The 17096-nt window shown below is 40.4% G+C and overlaps 1 protein-coding gene across 1 annotated transcript in view; it reads left to right on the forward strand.

The window, feature by feature from the left end:
• Nucleotides 1-17096, forward strand: part of LOC128658006 (rac GTPase-activating protein 1-like) — a 578168-nt gene that overhangs the window by 519455 nt on the left and 41617 nt on the right. The window contains exon 14 of the mRNA XM_053712449.1: nucleotides 15385-15517. Coding sequence (XP_053568424.1) covers nucleotides 15385-15517 — 133 coding nt within the window. The remainder of the gene's footprint in view (nucleotides 1-15384; nucleotides 15518-17096) is intronic.

A 17096-nucleotide genomic window follows, 5' to 3' on the forward strand; every position in this document is an offset into this window, starting at 1 on the left:
CCTGCTTACATCTTTCCGCCTCTAGTTCTCCTTCCAAGAGTGATCTCCAAAATCATCATGGAACAGTCTTTTGTGTTGCTGGTGGCTCCAGCATGGCCACACAGGTTTTGGTATGCGGATCTGGTTCGGATGTCCAGTTGCCCGCCTTTGCCACTTCCGTTACAGCCGGACCTACCATCTCAAGGTCCGTTTTTCCATCAGGATCTCAAATCATTAAATTTGAAGGTATGGAAATTGAACGCTTAGTTCTAAGTCATAGAGGTTTCTCTGACTCAGTAATTAATACTATGTTACAAGCTCGTAAATCTGTTTCTAGAAAGATTTATTATAGAGTTTGGAAGACTTACATTTCATGGTGTTCTTCTCATAAATTCTCCTGGCATTCTTTTAGAATTCCTAGAATTTTATAGTTTCTTCAGGATGGTTTGGATAAGGGTTTGTCTGCAAGTTCCTTGAAAGGACAAATCTCCGCTCTTTCTGTTTTATTTCACAGAAAGATTGCTATTCTTCCTGATATTCATTGTTTTGTACAGGCTTTAGTTCGTATTAAGCCTGTCATTAAATCAATTTCTCCTCCTTGGAGTCTTAATTTGGTTCTGATGGCTTTACAGGCTCCTCCATTTGAGCCTATGCATTCTTTGGACATTAAACTACTTTCCTGCAAAGTGTTGTTCCTTTTGGCTATTTCTTCTGCTAGAAGAGTTTCTGAGCTATCTGCTCTTTCTTGTGAGTCTCCTTTTCTGATTTTTCATCAGGATAAGGCAGTTTTGCAGACTTCTTTTCAATTTTTACCTAAGGTTTTGAATTCTAACAACATTAATAGAGAAATTGTTGTTCCTTCCTTGTGTCCTAATCCTAAGAATTATTTGGAGAGATCCTTACATTATTTGGATGTGGTAAGAGCTTTGAAATATTATGTGGAAGCTACTAAAAATTTCATTCTGGTCCTAGGAAGGTCAGAAAGCTTCTGCTATTTCCTTGGCTTCTTGGTTGAAACTTTTGATTCATCAAGCTTATTTGGAGTCGGGTCAAACCCCGCCTCAGAGAATTACAGCTCATTCTACTAGATCAGTCTCCACTTCGTGGGCTTTTAAGAATGAAGCTTCAGTTGATCAGATTTGCAAAGCAGCAACTTGGTCCTCTTTGCATACATTTACTAAATTCTACCATTTTGATGTATTTGCTTCTTCGGAAGCAGTTTTTGGTAGAAAAGTCCTTCAGGCAGCTGTTTCAGTTTGATTCTTCTGCTTTTGATTTAAGTTTTTTTCTTTCAAAAGTGAAAATAACTTTTTTTGGGTTGTGGATTATTTTTTCAGCGGAATATGGCTGTTTTTATTTTATTCCCTCCCTCTCTAGTGACTCTTGAGTGGAAGACTCCACATCTTGGGTATTGATATCCCATATGTCACTAGCTCATGGACTCTTGCCAATTGCATGAAAGAAAACATAATTTTTGTAAGAACTTACCTGATAAATTCATTTCTTTCATATTGGCAAGAGTCCATGAGGCCCACCCTTTTTATGGTGGTTATGATTTTTTGTATAAAGCACAATTATTTCCAAATTTCCTTTGTTGATGCTTTCTACTCCTTTCTTTATCACCCCACTGCTTGGCTATTCATTAAACTGAATTGTGGGTGTGGTGAGGGGTGTATTTATAGGCATTTTGAGGTTTGGGAAACTTTGCCCCTCCTGGTAGGATTGTATATCCCATATGTCACTAGCTCATGGACTCTTGCCAATATGAAAGAAATTAATTTATCAGGTAAGTTCTTACATAAATTATGTTTTTGGCCTAGCAACAGCTCCAAGGATCTTCTCAAAGGTTCTCGGTGCCCTTCTCTCTGTAATCAGAGAGCGGGGTATTGCGATGTTTCCTTATTTGGACGATATCTTGGTACTTGCTCAGTCTTTACATTCTGCAGAATCTCACACGAATCAACTTGTGTTGTTTCTTCAAAAACATGGTTGGAGGATCAATTTACCAAAAAGTTCCTTGATTTCTCAGACAAGGGTAACCTTTTTAGGCTTCCAAATAGATTCAGTATCCATGACTTTGTCTCTAACAGACAAAAGACGTCTGAAATTGGTTTCAGCTTGTCGGAACCTTCAGTCTCAGTCATTCCCTTCAGTACCTATGTGCATGGAGGTTTTAGGTCTCATGACTGCAGCATCGGACGCGATCCCCTTTGCTAGTTTTCACATGAGACCTCTTCAGCTTTGTATGCTGAACCTATTTTGCAGGGATTATACAAAGATATCACAATTGATATCCTTAAATCCCAATACTCGACTATCTCTTACTTGGTGGTTAGATCACCACCGTTTGGTTCAGGGGGCCTCTTTTCTTCGTCCAACCTGGACTGTGATTTCAACAGATGCGAGTCTTTCAGGTTGGGGAGCTGTCTGGGGATCTCTGACAGCGCAGGGAGTTTGGAAATCTCAAGAGGCGAGATTACCAATCAATATTTTGGAACTCCGTGCGATTCTCAGAGCTCTTCATTTCTGGCCTCTTCTGAAGAGAGAACAGTTTATTTGTTTTTAGACAGACAATGTCACAACCGTGGCGTATGTCAATCATCAAGGTGGGACTCACAGTCCTCAAGCTATGAAAGAAGTATCTCGGATACTTGCATGGGCGGAATCCAGCTCCTGTCTAATCTCTGCGGTCCATATCCCAGGTATAGACAATTGGGAAGCGGATTATCTCAGTCGCCAGACTTTACATCCGGGAGAATGGTCTCTTCACCCAGATGTGTTTCTTCAGATTGTTCAGATATGGGGGCTTCCTGAAATAGATCTGATGGCTTCTCATCTAAACAGGAAACTTCCCAGGTATCTGTCCAGGTCCAGGGATCCTCAGGCGGAAGCAGTGGATGCGTTGTCACTTCCTTGGAATTATCAACCTGCTTATATCTTTCCGCCTCTAGTTTTTCTTCCAAGAGTGATTTCCAAAATCATAATGGAGCGTTCGTTTGTACTGCTGGTTGCTCCAGCATGGCCACACAGGTTTTGGTATGCGGATCTTGTTCGGATGTCCAGTTGCCAACCTTGGCCACTTCCGTTAAGGCTAGACCTTCTATCTCAAGGCCCGTTTTTCCATCAGGATCTCAAATCATTAAATTTGAAGGTATGGAGATTGAACGCCTATTGCTTAGTCATAGAGGTTTCTCTGACTCAGTGATTAATACTATGTTGCAGGCTCATAAATCTATGTCTAGAAAGATTTATTACTGAGTTTGGAAGACTTACATTTCATGGTGTTCTTCTCATAAGTTCTCTTGGCATTCTTTTAGAATTCCTAGAATTTTACAGTTTCTTCAGGATGGTTTGGATAAGGGTTTGTCTGCAAGTTCCTTGAAAGGACAAATATCTGCTATTTCTGTTCTGTTTCACAGAAAAATTGCTAATCTTCCTGACATTCGTTGTTTTGTACAGGCTTTGGTTCGTATCAAGCCTGTCATTAAGTCAATCTCTCCTCCTTGGAGTCTTAATTTGGTTTTGAGAGCTTTACAGGCTCCTCCATTTGAGCCTATGCATTCTCTGGACATTACATTACTTTCTTGGAAAGTATTGTTTCTTTTGGCTATCTCTTCTGCTAGAAGAGTTTCTGAATTATCTGCTCTTTCTTGTGAGTCTCCTTTTCTGATTTTTCATCAGGATAAGGCGGTTTTGCAGACTTCATTTAAATTTTAACCTAAGGTTGTGAATTCCAACAACATTAGTAGAGAAATTGTTGTCCCTTCGTTGTGTCCTAATCCTAAGAATTCTTTGGAAAGATCTTTACATTCATTGGATCTGGTAAGAGCTTTGAAATATTATGTTGAAGCTACTAAAGATTTCAGAAAGACTTATATTTTCTGGTTCTAGGAAAGGTCAGAAAGCTTCTGCCATTTCTTTGTCTTCTTGGTTAAAGCTTTTGATTCATCATGCTTATTTGGAGTCGGGTAAATCCCCGCCTCAGAGGATTACGGCTCATTCTACTAGGTCAGTTTCTACTTCCTGGGCTTTTAAGAATGAAGCTTCTGTCGATCAGATTTGCAAAGCAGCAACTTGGTCTTCTTTGAATACTTTTATTAAATTCTATCATTTTGATGTTTTCTCTTCATCAGAAGCAGTTTTTGGTAGAAAAGTTCTTCAGGCAGCTGTTTTCAGTTTGATTCTTCTGCTTATAATTTCAGTTTTTTTCATTATAAGATTAAAACTTTTTGATTTGGGTTGGTTGTGGATTCTTTTTTCAGCGGAATTGGCTGTCTTTATTTTTATCCCTCCCTCTATATTGACTCTTGCGTGGAGTTCCACATCTTGGGTATTTGCTATCCCATATGTCACTAGCTCATGGACTCTTACCAATTACATGAAAGAAAACATAATTTATGTAAGAACTTACCTGATAAATTCATTTCTTTCATATTGGCAAGAGTCCATGAGGCCCACCCTTTTTGTGGTGGTAATGATTTTTTTGTATAAAGCACAATTATTCCAATTCCTTGTTGATGCTTTTGCTCCTTTCTTGTCACCCCATTTCTTGGCTATTCGTTAAACTGAATTGTGGGTGTGGTGGGGGGTGTATTTATAGGCATTTTGAGGTTTGGGAAACTTTGCCCCTCCTGGTAGGAATGTATATCCCATACGTCACTAGCTCATGGACACTTACCAATATGAAAGAAATGAATTTATCAGGTAAGTTCTTACATAAAGTATGTTTTAATGAACAAAAACATTTGCTAAACATCACCTAATAAAATAATTACACAACAGATTGCATCATCATCAAACTAAGTTTAATGAACAAAAAAGTTTTTTTCTTTTACAAGATACGATGAGTCCACGGATTTCATACTTGTGGGATATCGCCTCCTGGTCAGCAGGAGGGGGCAAAGAGCACCACAGCAGAGCTGTATATATAGCTACTCCCTTCCCTCCCACCCCAGTCATTCTTTTTGCCTGTGTTAGTGATAGGAAGTGGTAAAGTGAGGTGTTAGTTATAGATTCTTCAATCAAGAGTTTATTATTTTAAAAGTAGTGCTGATAGTGCTGCTTTGTTCTGGGGTGTAGCCTAGACCAGATTAGTCTCTTCAGAAAAAAAGAGAAGCATTTGGTGGCTTTAAAGCAATGGGAACTTGTGGGGCATTATTCTCACTGTGCCTCCCATCTACTGTTGCTGCCCTATCTGGGGGGAAATTCTGAGGGATATTACTCAGTATTTTCCTTGTCATCCTCAGGTCCATGTGAGCAGTAGGACTTCACACGCCTGGGACCTGCCTTTGCTGTCGGCAGATGGGGAGGTAAGTACCATTTTTTATTACTGGGCACGTTGAAAGTACAGGACTCAGTAGAAGTTGGCCACTCACATTGGGAATGGGAAGCCCTTAGACTACATATGGGCTCTTTCCTCAGGTATGAGTTCTCCTTTCCTGGGAGGCAGTTATAGACAGCAAATTGTTCAGTCAGAATGTCGTACCTAACAATCCCACATTTGAGCTTAGACTCTTTAGGGAGACCTCTATTGAAACAGTAACATTCTCCCGGCGGTTATATTAAAACAACATGCCGCCCGGGAGATGTAAGAGGTCCTTGTGATATTTTCCTAGGCGGGTATGTTTTACCACTTCTGATTTTCATATGGCGGCAATCTATCACATCTCCCGGCGGTTGCATAAGAAAGCATGCCGACCGGGAGAGGAGATATCTGTACGGTTGTTTAAATGTGCAGGGGTACTTGAGAGTTTTTTTGTGTCAAACGGTTGATAGAAAAGTTTTTTTCGCATGCTCTCACGTCTCCCGGCGGTTACACAAGAAATGCCGACCGGGAGCTGCCTGTATGGTTTCGTCTGTGAACGCCCACGAAGGGCACGATTTTCATTGCGCTCCCTTTTTATCTCGCGGCGGTTTATTAACTCAATACAGTACCACCCGGGAGTTAACTGTTGTACATATTCCTACGTAGGGCGGTCCTTGGGGACGCCATTTACTTAGCGCGCTCCTGCAAATCTCCCGGCGGTTCAATAGATATAGATGCCGACCGGGAGATATGTTATGTCACCATCCATATGTGGTGGTTCTTAGGAGAGTAACGCGCCCTGTTTCAACTTTCTATGTGGCTCAGTTCATGTTTTCAAAGAGATATGCTTTTGTTTATTATAGGCATATTTGGACTGTAGCCTATGCTTTCCCTGTTGCGAGGAACATACTGCATAGCGTGATACCTTAGCAGTTTCCTACTGAGGGGTATTGATGCCTGGCAAGTTTATTTACTTTTTGCCATAGTGTGGGGTCCTGTGGTCCAAGGGTAAGGTTTGTGGCCAGATACACTGCCTCCCATCTCAATGCTTGGACCTGGCTACACTTGCTAATTTTTTACTATTTTTCTGCAGTTAATACAAAGGAAAAATGTTCTCTTTTAAAATTTAAAGAGACAGTAACATATTTTCCTGTGTCAAATATACTCCTCCTAAAACGGTGGCTGTTGAGAGTCTGGTGACACCAGTCAATCCCAGCCACAATTTGCTTCTTAAAAATGTCCAAAATAATTTATGACCCACAGGCAGTGCTCTGCGGTTCTTTGCAGAAACTTTGCTTTTGATGTACATAGCAATGTCTAGTTACAGCCGGCTTTCTATTGTTTTGGATTGTTTCTGCACGACAGAAATAAAACGCTCTTTTAACATTTAAAGAGACAGTAACATTTTTTTCTAGGTAAATTTTATTAAAAGAATTGCGGCTGTTTTTTGTTTAACTCATCCTTGATGACGTAGGATGGTGCAAATTCCCACATGAATGTGTTACTTCAGAATTAAGGAGACAGTAACGTCTTATTCTGTGTGCATTGTAATAAATGAATTTCAGCTGTTCTTTGTTAGTTCCTCCTTTATGACTGAGGATGAAACAAAGCACTTAAAGGGACACTGAACCCAAATTTTTTCTTTTGTGATTCAGATAGAGCATGAAATTTAAAGCAACTTTCTAATTTACTCCTATTATCAAATGTTCTTTATTCTCTTGATATCATTATTTGAAATGCAAGAATGTAAGTTTAGATGCCGGCCCATTTTTGGTGAACAACCTAGGTTGTCCTTGCTGATTGGTGGATAAATTCATCCACCAATCAAAAACTGCTGTCCAGAGTTCTGAACCAAGAAAAAAACTTAGATGCCTTCTTTTTCATATAAAGATAGCAAGAGAACGAAGAAAAAATGATAATAGAAGTAAATTAGAAAGTTGCTTAAAATTGCATGCTCTATCTGAATCACAAAAGAAAAATTTTGGGTTCAGTGTCCCTTTAAGAATAGGGTTAATTTTCATATTTAAAAGAACAGTATCGTGTCCTATGGACAAATTTGATTACGATTTGTTCAAATTTATTTTTTTCTTTTGACCCTACTCCCTCTTCGGCGATTGCTGTTGGGGAGTCTGTTCACAATTGGCCACAAAGTTCTCCTATAGTTTTCAAGCAAAATTTTATGGCCTTCATGCAGTGCCCTGCATGTCCTTCGCACTCCCCTCGGGGTTGTGATGCTTTCTTTATTTTTCCATGAATTTGAAGCATTGCTGGAGGAATTGCTATTCTAACGTTTTCTCCATGTTACTGAGAATTTCCGTTTCAGATGGAATTGGTGCCTTCGGCATTTCCTATATTTTCAAGAGTAGTTTCCATCACTACGTGAACTTCTATACCCTTAGAGGATAGTTCTACTGGACTACATTTTGTTATGGGTCTCACACTAGGGTTTCCAATGGCAATGTCTGTGTACCTTGCTACCATCACTGGTGTGATGGAATATTGGCTAATTTTTTTATTTCATTTTCTTCCCTTCCAGTTCTCAAGTTTGGAGCGAACGCAGAGCCAGTGGCGCAATGGATAACGCGTCTGAAATAGGTGGCTCTGTTCCAGCTCTTGGTACCTTATGGTTAGAGCTTTGTTTTTATGGCTAGGTGTTCTGTGACTAAGATTTTGGTGAACGCATAGCCTACTGTTGAACTACAGTCAGCATGGGGAACATGCTCCGGTCCGGAATTGTATCTTGTAGGGGGCCGACTTCCGTTTTCGCTCTAGTTTGGTTCGAGCTCGAATGTTTTCCTCTCAGAGGCAGCTTCTGCTTTCTAGATTGTCTAAGGATCACACAAAGGGAGAGACGTTTTTACGCTGCATTAGATACCTCTCAGACCTGAGGTGGTTCCAGTTCTAATATTGAGCCTTTGGCCACTCCACCCTGAATGTGCCCGATCTAGTCTGATCTCGGAAGCTAAGCAGGGTCGGGCCTGATTAGTACTTGGATACAGGATCTGGTCAATTTTTCCCTTGATTCTAGAGGGTCAATTTATGTTAACGATAACTTCAGGGTCAAGTACCTTTCTGTGCCGTTCACGAGATTCGTCTTGGGTTTGCCTTTATGGACAAACACTTCTATTTCATGGTCTTCCTTTCGGTCTTGCCACAGTTCCGAGCTCTTATCGGGCTTTGCAATGATGTCCTCTCTGGCTAATATCCTAGTCTAGGCATCATTCTTACAGCAAGCAGGATTTCCACAGTCTTGGTATTATTGTTTCCGTGAACTCACGGGTGGAAAGTGACCTTGGAAAGGTGTTCCTTTGTCTCAAGCTCAAGGGTAGCTTTTTGGGAATCATGGCAGATTCCACATACATTAAGATTTTTCTGACTGAGGTCAGGAACTAAAGGTCTATCATTAAGGGTTTGGACCTGCAGTCCACTTCTCGGCCCTCAGTGGCTTAGTACATAGGAGTATTCATACTGATGGTGATGGACTGGACGTTAGCTGGACAGATAGCTCAGCATGCTATGCCACTGTGGCTGTGCTCTGTGAAGTCCCGAGGGTTGCAGGTTCAATCCCCGGTGAGGTCCACTCCACCTTTCATCTTTCAGAGGTTGATAACATGTACAGCGCCTTGCAACTCTTAAATTTCTGTTTGTTCATTCCACTTCAGACCTGTGCGGTCGAGCATACTCTGGCAATGGAACGGAGTCTATGCAAGCTTGCCTCCTCAATTAACTCTGAAGCAGGAGACAAGGGGTTCTTTTTTATGGTGGTTATCTCTGGATCACCTGTCCCAGGCTACATGCTTAGCAGAGTGTGGACTCTAGCGGAGTCTGTTCTTAGATATCCTACAACTGGGAGCGAGCCTCAAGTCTCTTCTGTTCTAGCCTCAGTTGGCTTGGGCCCAGTTTCATTCTAGCTTCTATTTACAACAGGTGGCAAGAAGAGACTTGCTCCCAAAAGAATACACACTATAGCACTCAGGACTTGTGCATATTAATTATAATATATACTTAACATGGATACAAGATATTGACAAATGCTAGTGAATCAAAAATTAAAATATAACTTTTAATAATATATGTTAAAATAGGATTAGAATTTAAAAACACTCTTAAGCTGCAAATGGTAGTGGATACATATGGGTTAAATATTATTTGGTTCAGTTCCACTGTTATTCCAAAAAGTATTAAACTTTATAATTATGCTAAGAATAGTAACTTGTCTTCGCACTTACAGTAAAAAAGTAACAATGTAGTGCCTTGCCTAGGGTGAAAGGTAAATACAATATAATTCAATTTGTCTCTATCACCCTAGTTACTAGATATACTTCAATGTCGCTTGTATGCCTTTGAGTCCTAGTTATCTAGTAGATTGGCTGGCAGACACGCTACTCAGTATTCACACTAATATTACGCTCTCTATAAGTTTTGGGCGTGTTTCAAATTTCTTTGTGCCTCATATATTCCTATCTCTTGCAACTCACAATGTCTACTGCTTGTATGAGGTGCTGTAGGTAGAGGTTTCATACAGTTTCAATTCTTAGTAGTACTATATTGGCTTAACCTCTGCAGAGAAGCACTGCATATTTGGTGTGCGGGGTATAGCAGATCCTTTATTATCAGTGTTTACGCTGTTCCTAATACTAAGTGTGGAGAGCGTGACGAATAATTGGTCTGTTTGGATTCGCTATCAAATACACTTATCATTGTATTGGCTTAACTTCTGCAGAGAAACGCTGCATATTTAGTATGCGGGGTGTAGCTGATCCTTTATTGTCAGTGTTTTACGCTGTTCCTAATACTAAGTGTGGAGAGCGTAACGAATAATTGGTCTGTTGGATTCGCTACCAAATATACTTGTCAGTGTTAACCCCCCTCCTCGCTTTCTGTGCATCTAGCGTTATATTAAACTTTTAAGTGCTACTAGTGTTTTCCTCTATTCAAACCTACAAAGTCAGCCTAATGTTTAATACCATTCATACATTTGTTAGTTTTTACTTGACCCGCTTTTGCAAAATTGCGGTCAGAGAGATCGTTGTGTTTTAACAAAGTTGAGTAAACATACGATCAGTAACTGGTTTAGTTTAGCTTCTCATACTCTTAGACGGAACATTGCAAGTTTCATTTTAAGAGAGTAGCTGGTCAGTCTGCAATTGGAAATATAATGTGCTTGCGAGTGCTCAGAACTTCAGTTGCAGCTGGCAGCGGTGCTTGCTCTCTGCTTAATACTAAAAGTTATAGGAATACATAATTGAACTGGTGGAGACAGACCACCTGTAACTATATTGACACCAGTATAGACTACAGTAATTTTATATGCAGCTTAAGGCTTGCCTAAAAACACAGGAGCTCCTAGGACTCCTCACCATTTCCCTATCTTTTGAGGAAAGATAGGGAAATGGTGAGGAGTCCTAGGAGCTCCTGTGTTTTTAGGCAAGCCTTAAGCTGCATATAAAATTACTGTAGTCTATACTGGTGTCAATATAGTTACAGGTGGTCTGTCTCCACCAGTTCAATTATGTATTCCTATAACTTTTAGTATTAAGCAGAGAGCAAGCACCGCTGCCAGCTGCAACTGAAGTTCTGAGCACTCGCAAGCACATTATATTTCCAATTGCAGACTGACCAGCTACTCTCTTAAAATGAAACTTGCAATGTTCCGTCTAAGAGTATGAGAAGCTAAACTAAACCAGTTACTGATCGTATGTTTACTCAACTTTGTTAAAACACAACAATCTCTCTGACCGCAATTTTGCAAAAGCGGGTCAAGTAAAAACTAACAAATGTATGAATGGTATTAAACATTAGGCTGACTTTGTAGGTTTGAATAGAGGAAAACACTAGTAGCACTTAAAAGTTTAATATAACGCTAGATGCACAGAAAGCGAGGAGGCGGGTTAACACTGACAAGTATATTTGGTAGCGAATCCAAACAGACCAATTATTCGTTACGCTCTCCACACTTAGTATTAGGAACAGCGTAAAACACTGACAATAAAGGATCAGCTACACCCCGCATACTAAATATGCAGCGTTTCTCTGCAGAAGTTAAGCCAATACAATGATAAGTGTATTTGATAGCGAATCCAAACAGACCAATTATTCGTCACGCTCTCCACACTTAGTATTAGGAACACCGTAAACACTGATAATAAAGGATCTGCTATACCCCGCATACCAAATATGCAGTGCTTCTCTGCAGAGGTTAAGCCAATATAGTACTACTAAACATTGAAACTGTATGAAACCTCTACCTACAGCACCTCATACAAGCAGTAGACATTGTGAGTTGCAAGAGATAGGAATATATGAGGCACAAAGAAATTTGAAACACGCCCAAAACTTATAGAGAGCGTGATATTAGTGTGAATACTGAGTAGCGTGTCTGCCAGCCAATCTACTAGATAACTAGGACTTAAAGGCATACAAGCGACATTGAAGTATATCTAGTAACTAGGGTGATAGAGACAAATTGAATTATATTGTATTTACCTTTCACCCTAGGCAAGGCACTACATTGTTACTTTTTACTGTAAGTGCGAAGACAAGTTACTATTCTTAGCATAATTAAAAAGTTTAATACTTTTTGGAATAACAGTGGAACTGAACCAAATAATATTTAACCTATATGTATCCACTACCATTTGCAGCTTAAGAGTGTTTTTAAATTCTAATCCTATTTTAACATATATTATTAAAAGTTATATTTTAATTTTTGATTCACTAGCATTTGTCAATATCTTGTATCAATGTTAAGTATATATTGTAATTAATATGCACAAGTCCTGAGTGCTATAGTGTGTATTCTTTTGGGAGCAAGTCTCTTCTTGCCACCTGTTGTAAATAAAATGATTATTAATACACCAGCACCTATACCCGAAATAAACTAGTGACTATAACTAGCTTGATATTTATGGGTGATCTTTAGGCCTTGTCCAAAATAATGAACCAGTAGTGCCATTGGTTTTGTTTTATATTCATTCTAGCTTCTGTCAGTGATCGTTATTGAAGGGGTGGACATTTGGGAAGCAAATTTTCTGAAGTCTTTTCTCAGTCTTTTCCATCCAGAAGAGTGGGATCTCCATCCGGGTGTATCTCCTACCTGATTTTCAAATGAGGTCGGCAGGAGTTGGATATCATGGCATCTTCTCTGAGTGCCTAGTTTTCGGGATATGGGTCCAGGTTCGGGGGCCCCAGTCCGAGCCGATAACTACCTTGGCAGTTCTTTGGTCTTCGGACTAGGAACTCTTTTTCCCCCGTTGCGTTTTTTTGCCGGGGGTTTGTTTTGTTCATATAGGAGCAGGCATCGGTGCTTCTCCCCGCTTCTGCATGGTCTCGCATTCTTTGGTATGCTGACCTTGAACTCATCCGTTGAGTTGGCATTTCTTCTTCACCCTCATCTAGTTTCTTTGAAGCTGATTTCTTGGGGGTTGGACGTTTGGTCTATGCAAGTGAGGTCTCTTTGACTCGGTCATAGATACCTTAATTCAGGCGTGTTAGCCTGTTACTTGGAAGATTTCCCATAAGATATGGCATGATTTCTTTCTTGGTGTGTATCCAAGGGTTACTCATGGACAAGAATTTTGTCTTTTCTCCAAGAAGAATTGGAGAAGGGGTTTTCCGCTAGTTCCCTACAGGGACGGTTTTCTGCTTTTGTCAGGCTCTGACTAGCATAGGGTCTGTATTTAGACACCTTACTCCTTCTTGGAGCTTGTCTTTGGTTTTTCAAGGGGTTCCGTTTGAACCTATGCTTTCCATAGATATTACGTTATCTTGGAATGTTTTGCTTTTGGTTACTATTTTTTCTGCTAGCAGAATATATGAGCTTTCGGCATTGCCATGTGCTTATCCTTATCTTATTTTCCATTCGGATACAGTGGTGTTACGAACTGAACCTGGTTTTCTTCCTCAGGTTGTTTTGAATAATATTTGTCAGGAACTTGTTGTTCCTTCCTTGTGTCCTATTCCTTCTGAGAAGGAGCGTCTGTTACGTAATTTGGACGTGGTCCATGCTTTGCAGTTCTACTTACGGGCGACTAAGGATTTTCGACAATCATCTTCCTTGTCTGTAGTTTTTTTCAGGGAACCGTAGGAGTCAGACAGCTATAGCTACCTCTCTTTCTTTTTGGCTGTGGGGTTTCATCCGTTTTGCATATGGGACTGTTGGACAGCAGCTTCCTGAACGGTTTATGCCTCTTTCCACTAGGGCTGTGGCTTCCTCATGGGCATTTGAAAATGATGCTTCTGTTGCACAGATTTGCAAAGCTGTAACTTGGTCGTCTCTTCACACTTTTTCCAAATTTTACAACTTCGATACTTTTTCCTCGCCTGAGGCTGTTTTTGGGAGGAAAGTTCTTCAAGCAGGTGGTGCCTTCCATTTAGGTTACCTGTCTTGTCCCTCCTGTTTCATCCGTGTACTATAGCTTTGGTATTGTATCCCACAAGTAAGGATGAAATCCGTGGACTCATCGTATCTTGTAAAAGAAAAGGAAATTTATTCTTACCTGATAAATTTGTTTATTTTACGATACGATGAGTCCACAGCCCACCCTGTTTTTATGAGACAGGCTTTTATTTTTGTTAAACTTCAGTCACCTCTGCACCTTGGCTTTTCCTTTCTCTTTCCTAACTTCGGTTGAATGACTGGAGTGGGAGGGAAGGGAGGAGCTATATATACAGCTCTGCTGTGGTGCTCTTTGCCTCCTCCTGCTGACCAGGAGGCGATATCCCACAAGTAAGGATGAAATCCGTGGACTCATCGTATCGTAAAAGAAACAAATTTATCAGGTAAGAATAAATTTCCTTTTACTTGCATTTTTCTGTAATCAGTTATCTGCATTATTAGCATGTCTGCACCTATTCTATGCATTTCAATCTGCAGTGATTAATAGGCAGTTAGGCACCCTCACCTCAAGCAGCTGGACAGAAAGATAATAGGGAAGTGGCTGCTAAATCTTGCTCGATAGATCTGGTTTGATCTGTGTACACAGATCAATATCAGGCTGTTAAACTTGCTTAACTTTGCTGAAACACAAGCGGACAGCTCCACCTACTGGCTATTTTAATTAGTACACTGCTTTTCAATGCATTGCAGTCCCATGACTGAAAAAAAGTTTGTTGTTCTGAAACGGTGCAAATTAAACAAGCGTAAACCGAGGGCCACCTGTAATTTAAAAATCTGTAAAATTATTTTTATTTACTGTGTATACTATACACATTTTATGTTCTAAATGCTGATGTGTTCAAATTGTATCATTTGTGTGGGTAGTATACATGTATACAGTCATGGCTGATGCTCATATATGCGGGCTTCAGCACAGGGGTAAGACCTGGCACAGCACTGAAGAGGTTAAACGAGCCCCAAGGCAGAACATGCAGGGATCTGAGATGTCATCACAGAAAATGCAGCATGTCTACAGAAAGAACAGGCCACATGCAGTTACTTTTAGAGCTTTAACTTTGCAGCGCTACTACACATCAGACAGTTCCTTTCAAACAGAGATGTGCTCTGGCTGCACTGTGTAAGTTTTCCTTAACACAGTGCATCCAGATCAAAGTGCTGTTTGAAGTGAACAGTTAAATATGCAGTAGCGCTGAAAAGAAGCAGTGCATTGATTGTTGACTGGCTCTCAGACATTTTTGCAAACCCACCCCTAGCCTTTCCCAGTCTGCAAAACTGTTTGTTCTGAATGTAAGACGTTCTTATGAGCATTGCACATTTTTATTACTACATTTCTATGTTAGACCAAGAGAAAAGGAAACAAATTTATTCAAGAGACATTTTGCTATTTATTTATTTTTTGTCTGCAGCTAATTTGCAATGCAATTTTCAACTACTGCACTATATTATACATGTTAAAAATGTCTTTATTCTCCAGTTAACCAACACATTGCAATTGAACTGGTGTGTTAGTGTAACTTCCTAATTTAAAATTGAATTTTATTTAAAAATGACCTGCAGAAACATTTTCACAAAAAAAGTCATTGCAGAAAGTGAAATAAAGTTAGCAAAAAAAGTGAAAAAATTAAATCTCCAATCCATGGAAGCTGTATGGTATCCAGTTAGTTTATGCTTCAATACAATGCTGTCTGTTTCTCTTTGCCAGGGTAATGCAGAGCACGGAATGTAAAATGGATAAGATGAGTTTGTCTCGTGTGTTTGGTCCCACAGTTGTTGGACATTCTGTACCTGAACCTAACCCTTTGATGATCATGCAAGACACACCCCGACAAGCAAAGGTAAAAGCTGGTTTTATCACACTTTCTCACACATAAAATGCATATTGCCAATATGCTACTATATGGTACATTGCTTATAATTGATTAAACAGTTTAAAAGTTACATTACAAATATTAATTGAATGGGTCTTGATGCTTAAGATATTATCCGTATTCCTCTGTATTATACTGTGGCCAAATTGGTGCAGCTCTGGACCATCAGCTGATCCTTTGGAAGAGAGATTCACTTACAATTTAACACCTTTCAACTTGTGTGTGCTTTGTAAGGATATTAAAGTGTGTAACCTTGCTGTGTGTACCTTTTGTGCTGAGTCTGTGTCTAATTCTAGACAGGATTTTCTTCTTAAAAAAAGAAAAAAAATTACTTTTGGGAATATGTGAATGTAATGTTAACGAAAGAAGCCAGGGCCCCAGTGGGACTTCTTTATCTTAAATGGAATCAAGGGTTAATATCTACTGAGGGGGGGTTATTAAACAGGGGGTAGTTTAATCATGTGTGTTATGTGGTTTTATCTGCTAATGTGTAGTGATACTTGGGCTCATGGCTATTCGGATATAACTGCCTTATATCAGATTGCACGGTCTTAGGACTGGCACGTTTTTTGGCTTACACGATGCACCTCGTGACTGGGTGTGGTCACGTTGTATTCCATTTCCGCACTTTGACCGAGTGGCGATGGAGGGAGTCTGTTTTTCAATTGTCTGGTTCACGGGAGGTGGTGAGTTCCCAGCCATTGGAGGGTGTAAGGCGCCTTTAGTGTTTGTCCATAATTACAATCTCCAAGTTTTTGAGGATTCTGATTTTTTGGAGACCGATATCTCCGATTCAAAGAATACGTCTTGCGATGAATATGAAATGGCCTGGATTATCCATGCCCATCAGTTATGTGGCGATTGCCGTTCTAGAGTACTCTCTTCCCCCGAATCAGGGAATTTAGAGCCATCCACCCCTGAGGATTCCATGTCCTACGAGGCACATGCCCCAGAACCTTCCTTTGCTATGCAAGCAGGTGTCCCTAGGGCCGTTACTCCTTCTCCGGAAGGCGACTTGTTTCCTCCAGAGGTTACGGCATGGTTCCGCATGGCCATATCTGACGTTGGCACATTTATATCTCCCTAGAGAGGTATTTTGAAGATACTGTCCGTGTTCTATTAACTGAGGTCCATCGGCGTGGGATCGCCTGAGTCAGTTAGACTTTCTGGGCAAGCGATGGCCTCTGAGGCTTCAGGGGCCCTACCCTCGGGGCCGGGGGTGTTCATTGACCCGGCGGGAGATCATTTTGCCTTCCGTTATAGGTTGGCACGTATGCATGTTCTACTAAGGCATGTTTTGGCGGTGCTGGAGAATTCCAGTTCTACTGGGCCGATGGATCCTTGGTCTTCTTTGCCGGATGGCAAACTGGGTTAGTCTTTAACGTCTGTTTTTGTCTTTCTTTTAAGTATCTGTTCCAGTTCTGAGCTTGGAAGGATGGGGCCTCAAATCGGCTGGTCCGGTTGGCGGGCCGTTTTCCTTGGGCATTCACCCTCGGGTGCTGCCTTTCTTTTATTTGAATCCGGTTAGGATATATTTGTTTTATGA

The sequence above is a fragment of the Bombina bombina genome, chromosome 1 (assembly GCF_027579735.1).
Source record: "Bombina bombina isolate aBomBom1 chromosome 1, aBomBom1.pri, whole genome shotgun sequence".
Lineage (NCBI taxonomy): Eukaryota > Metazoa > Chordata > Amphibia > Anura > Bombinatoridae > Bombina > Bombina bombina.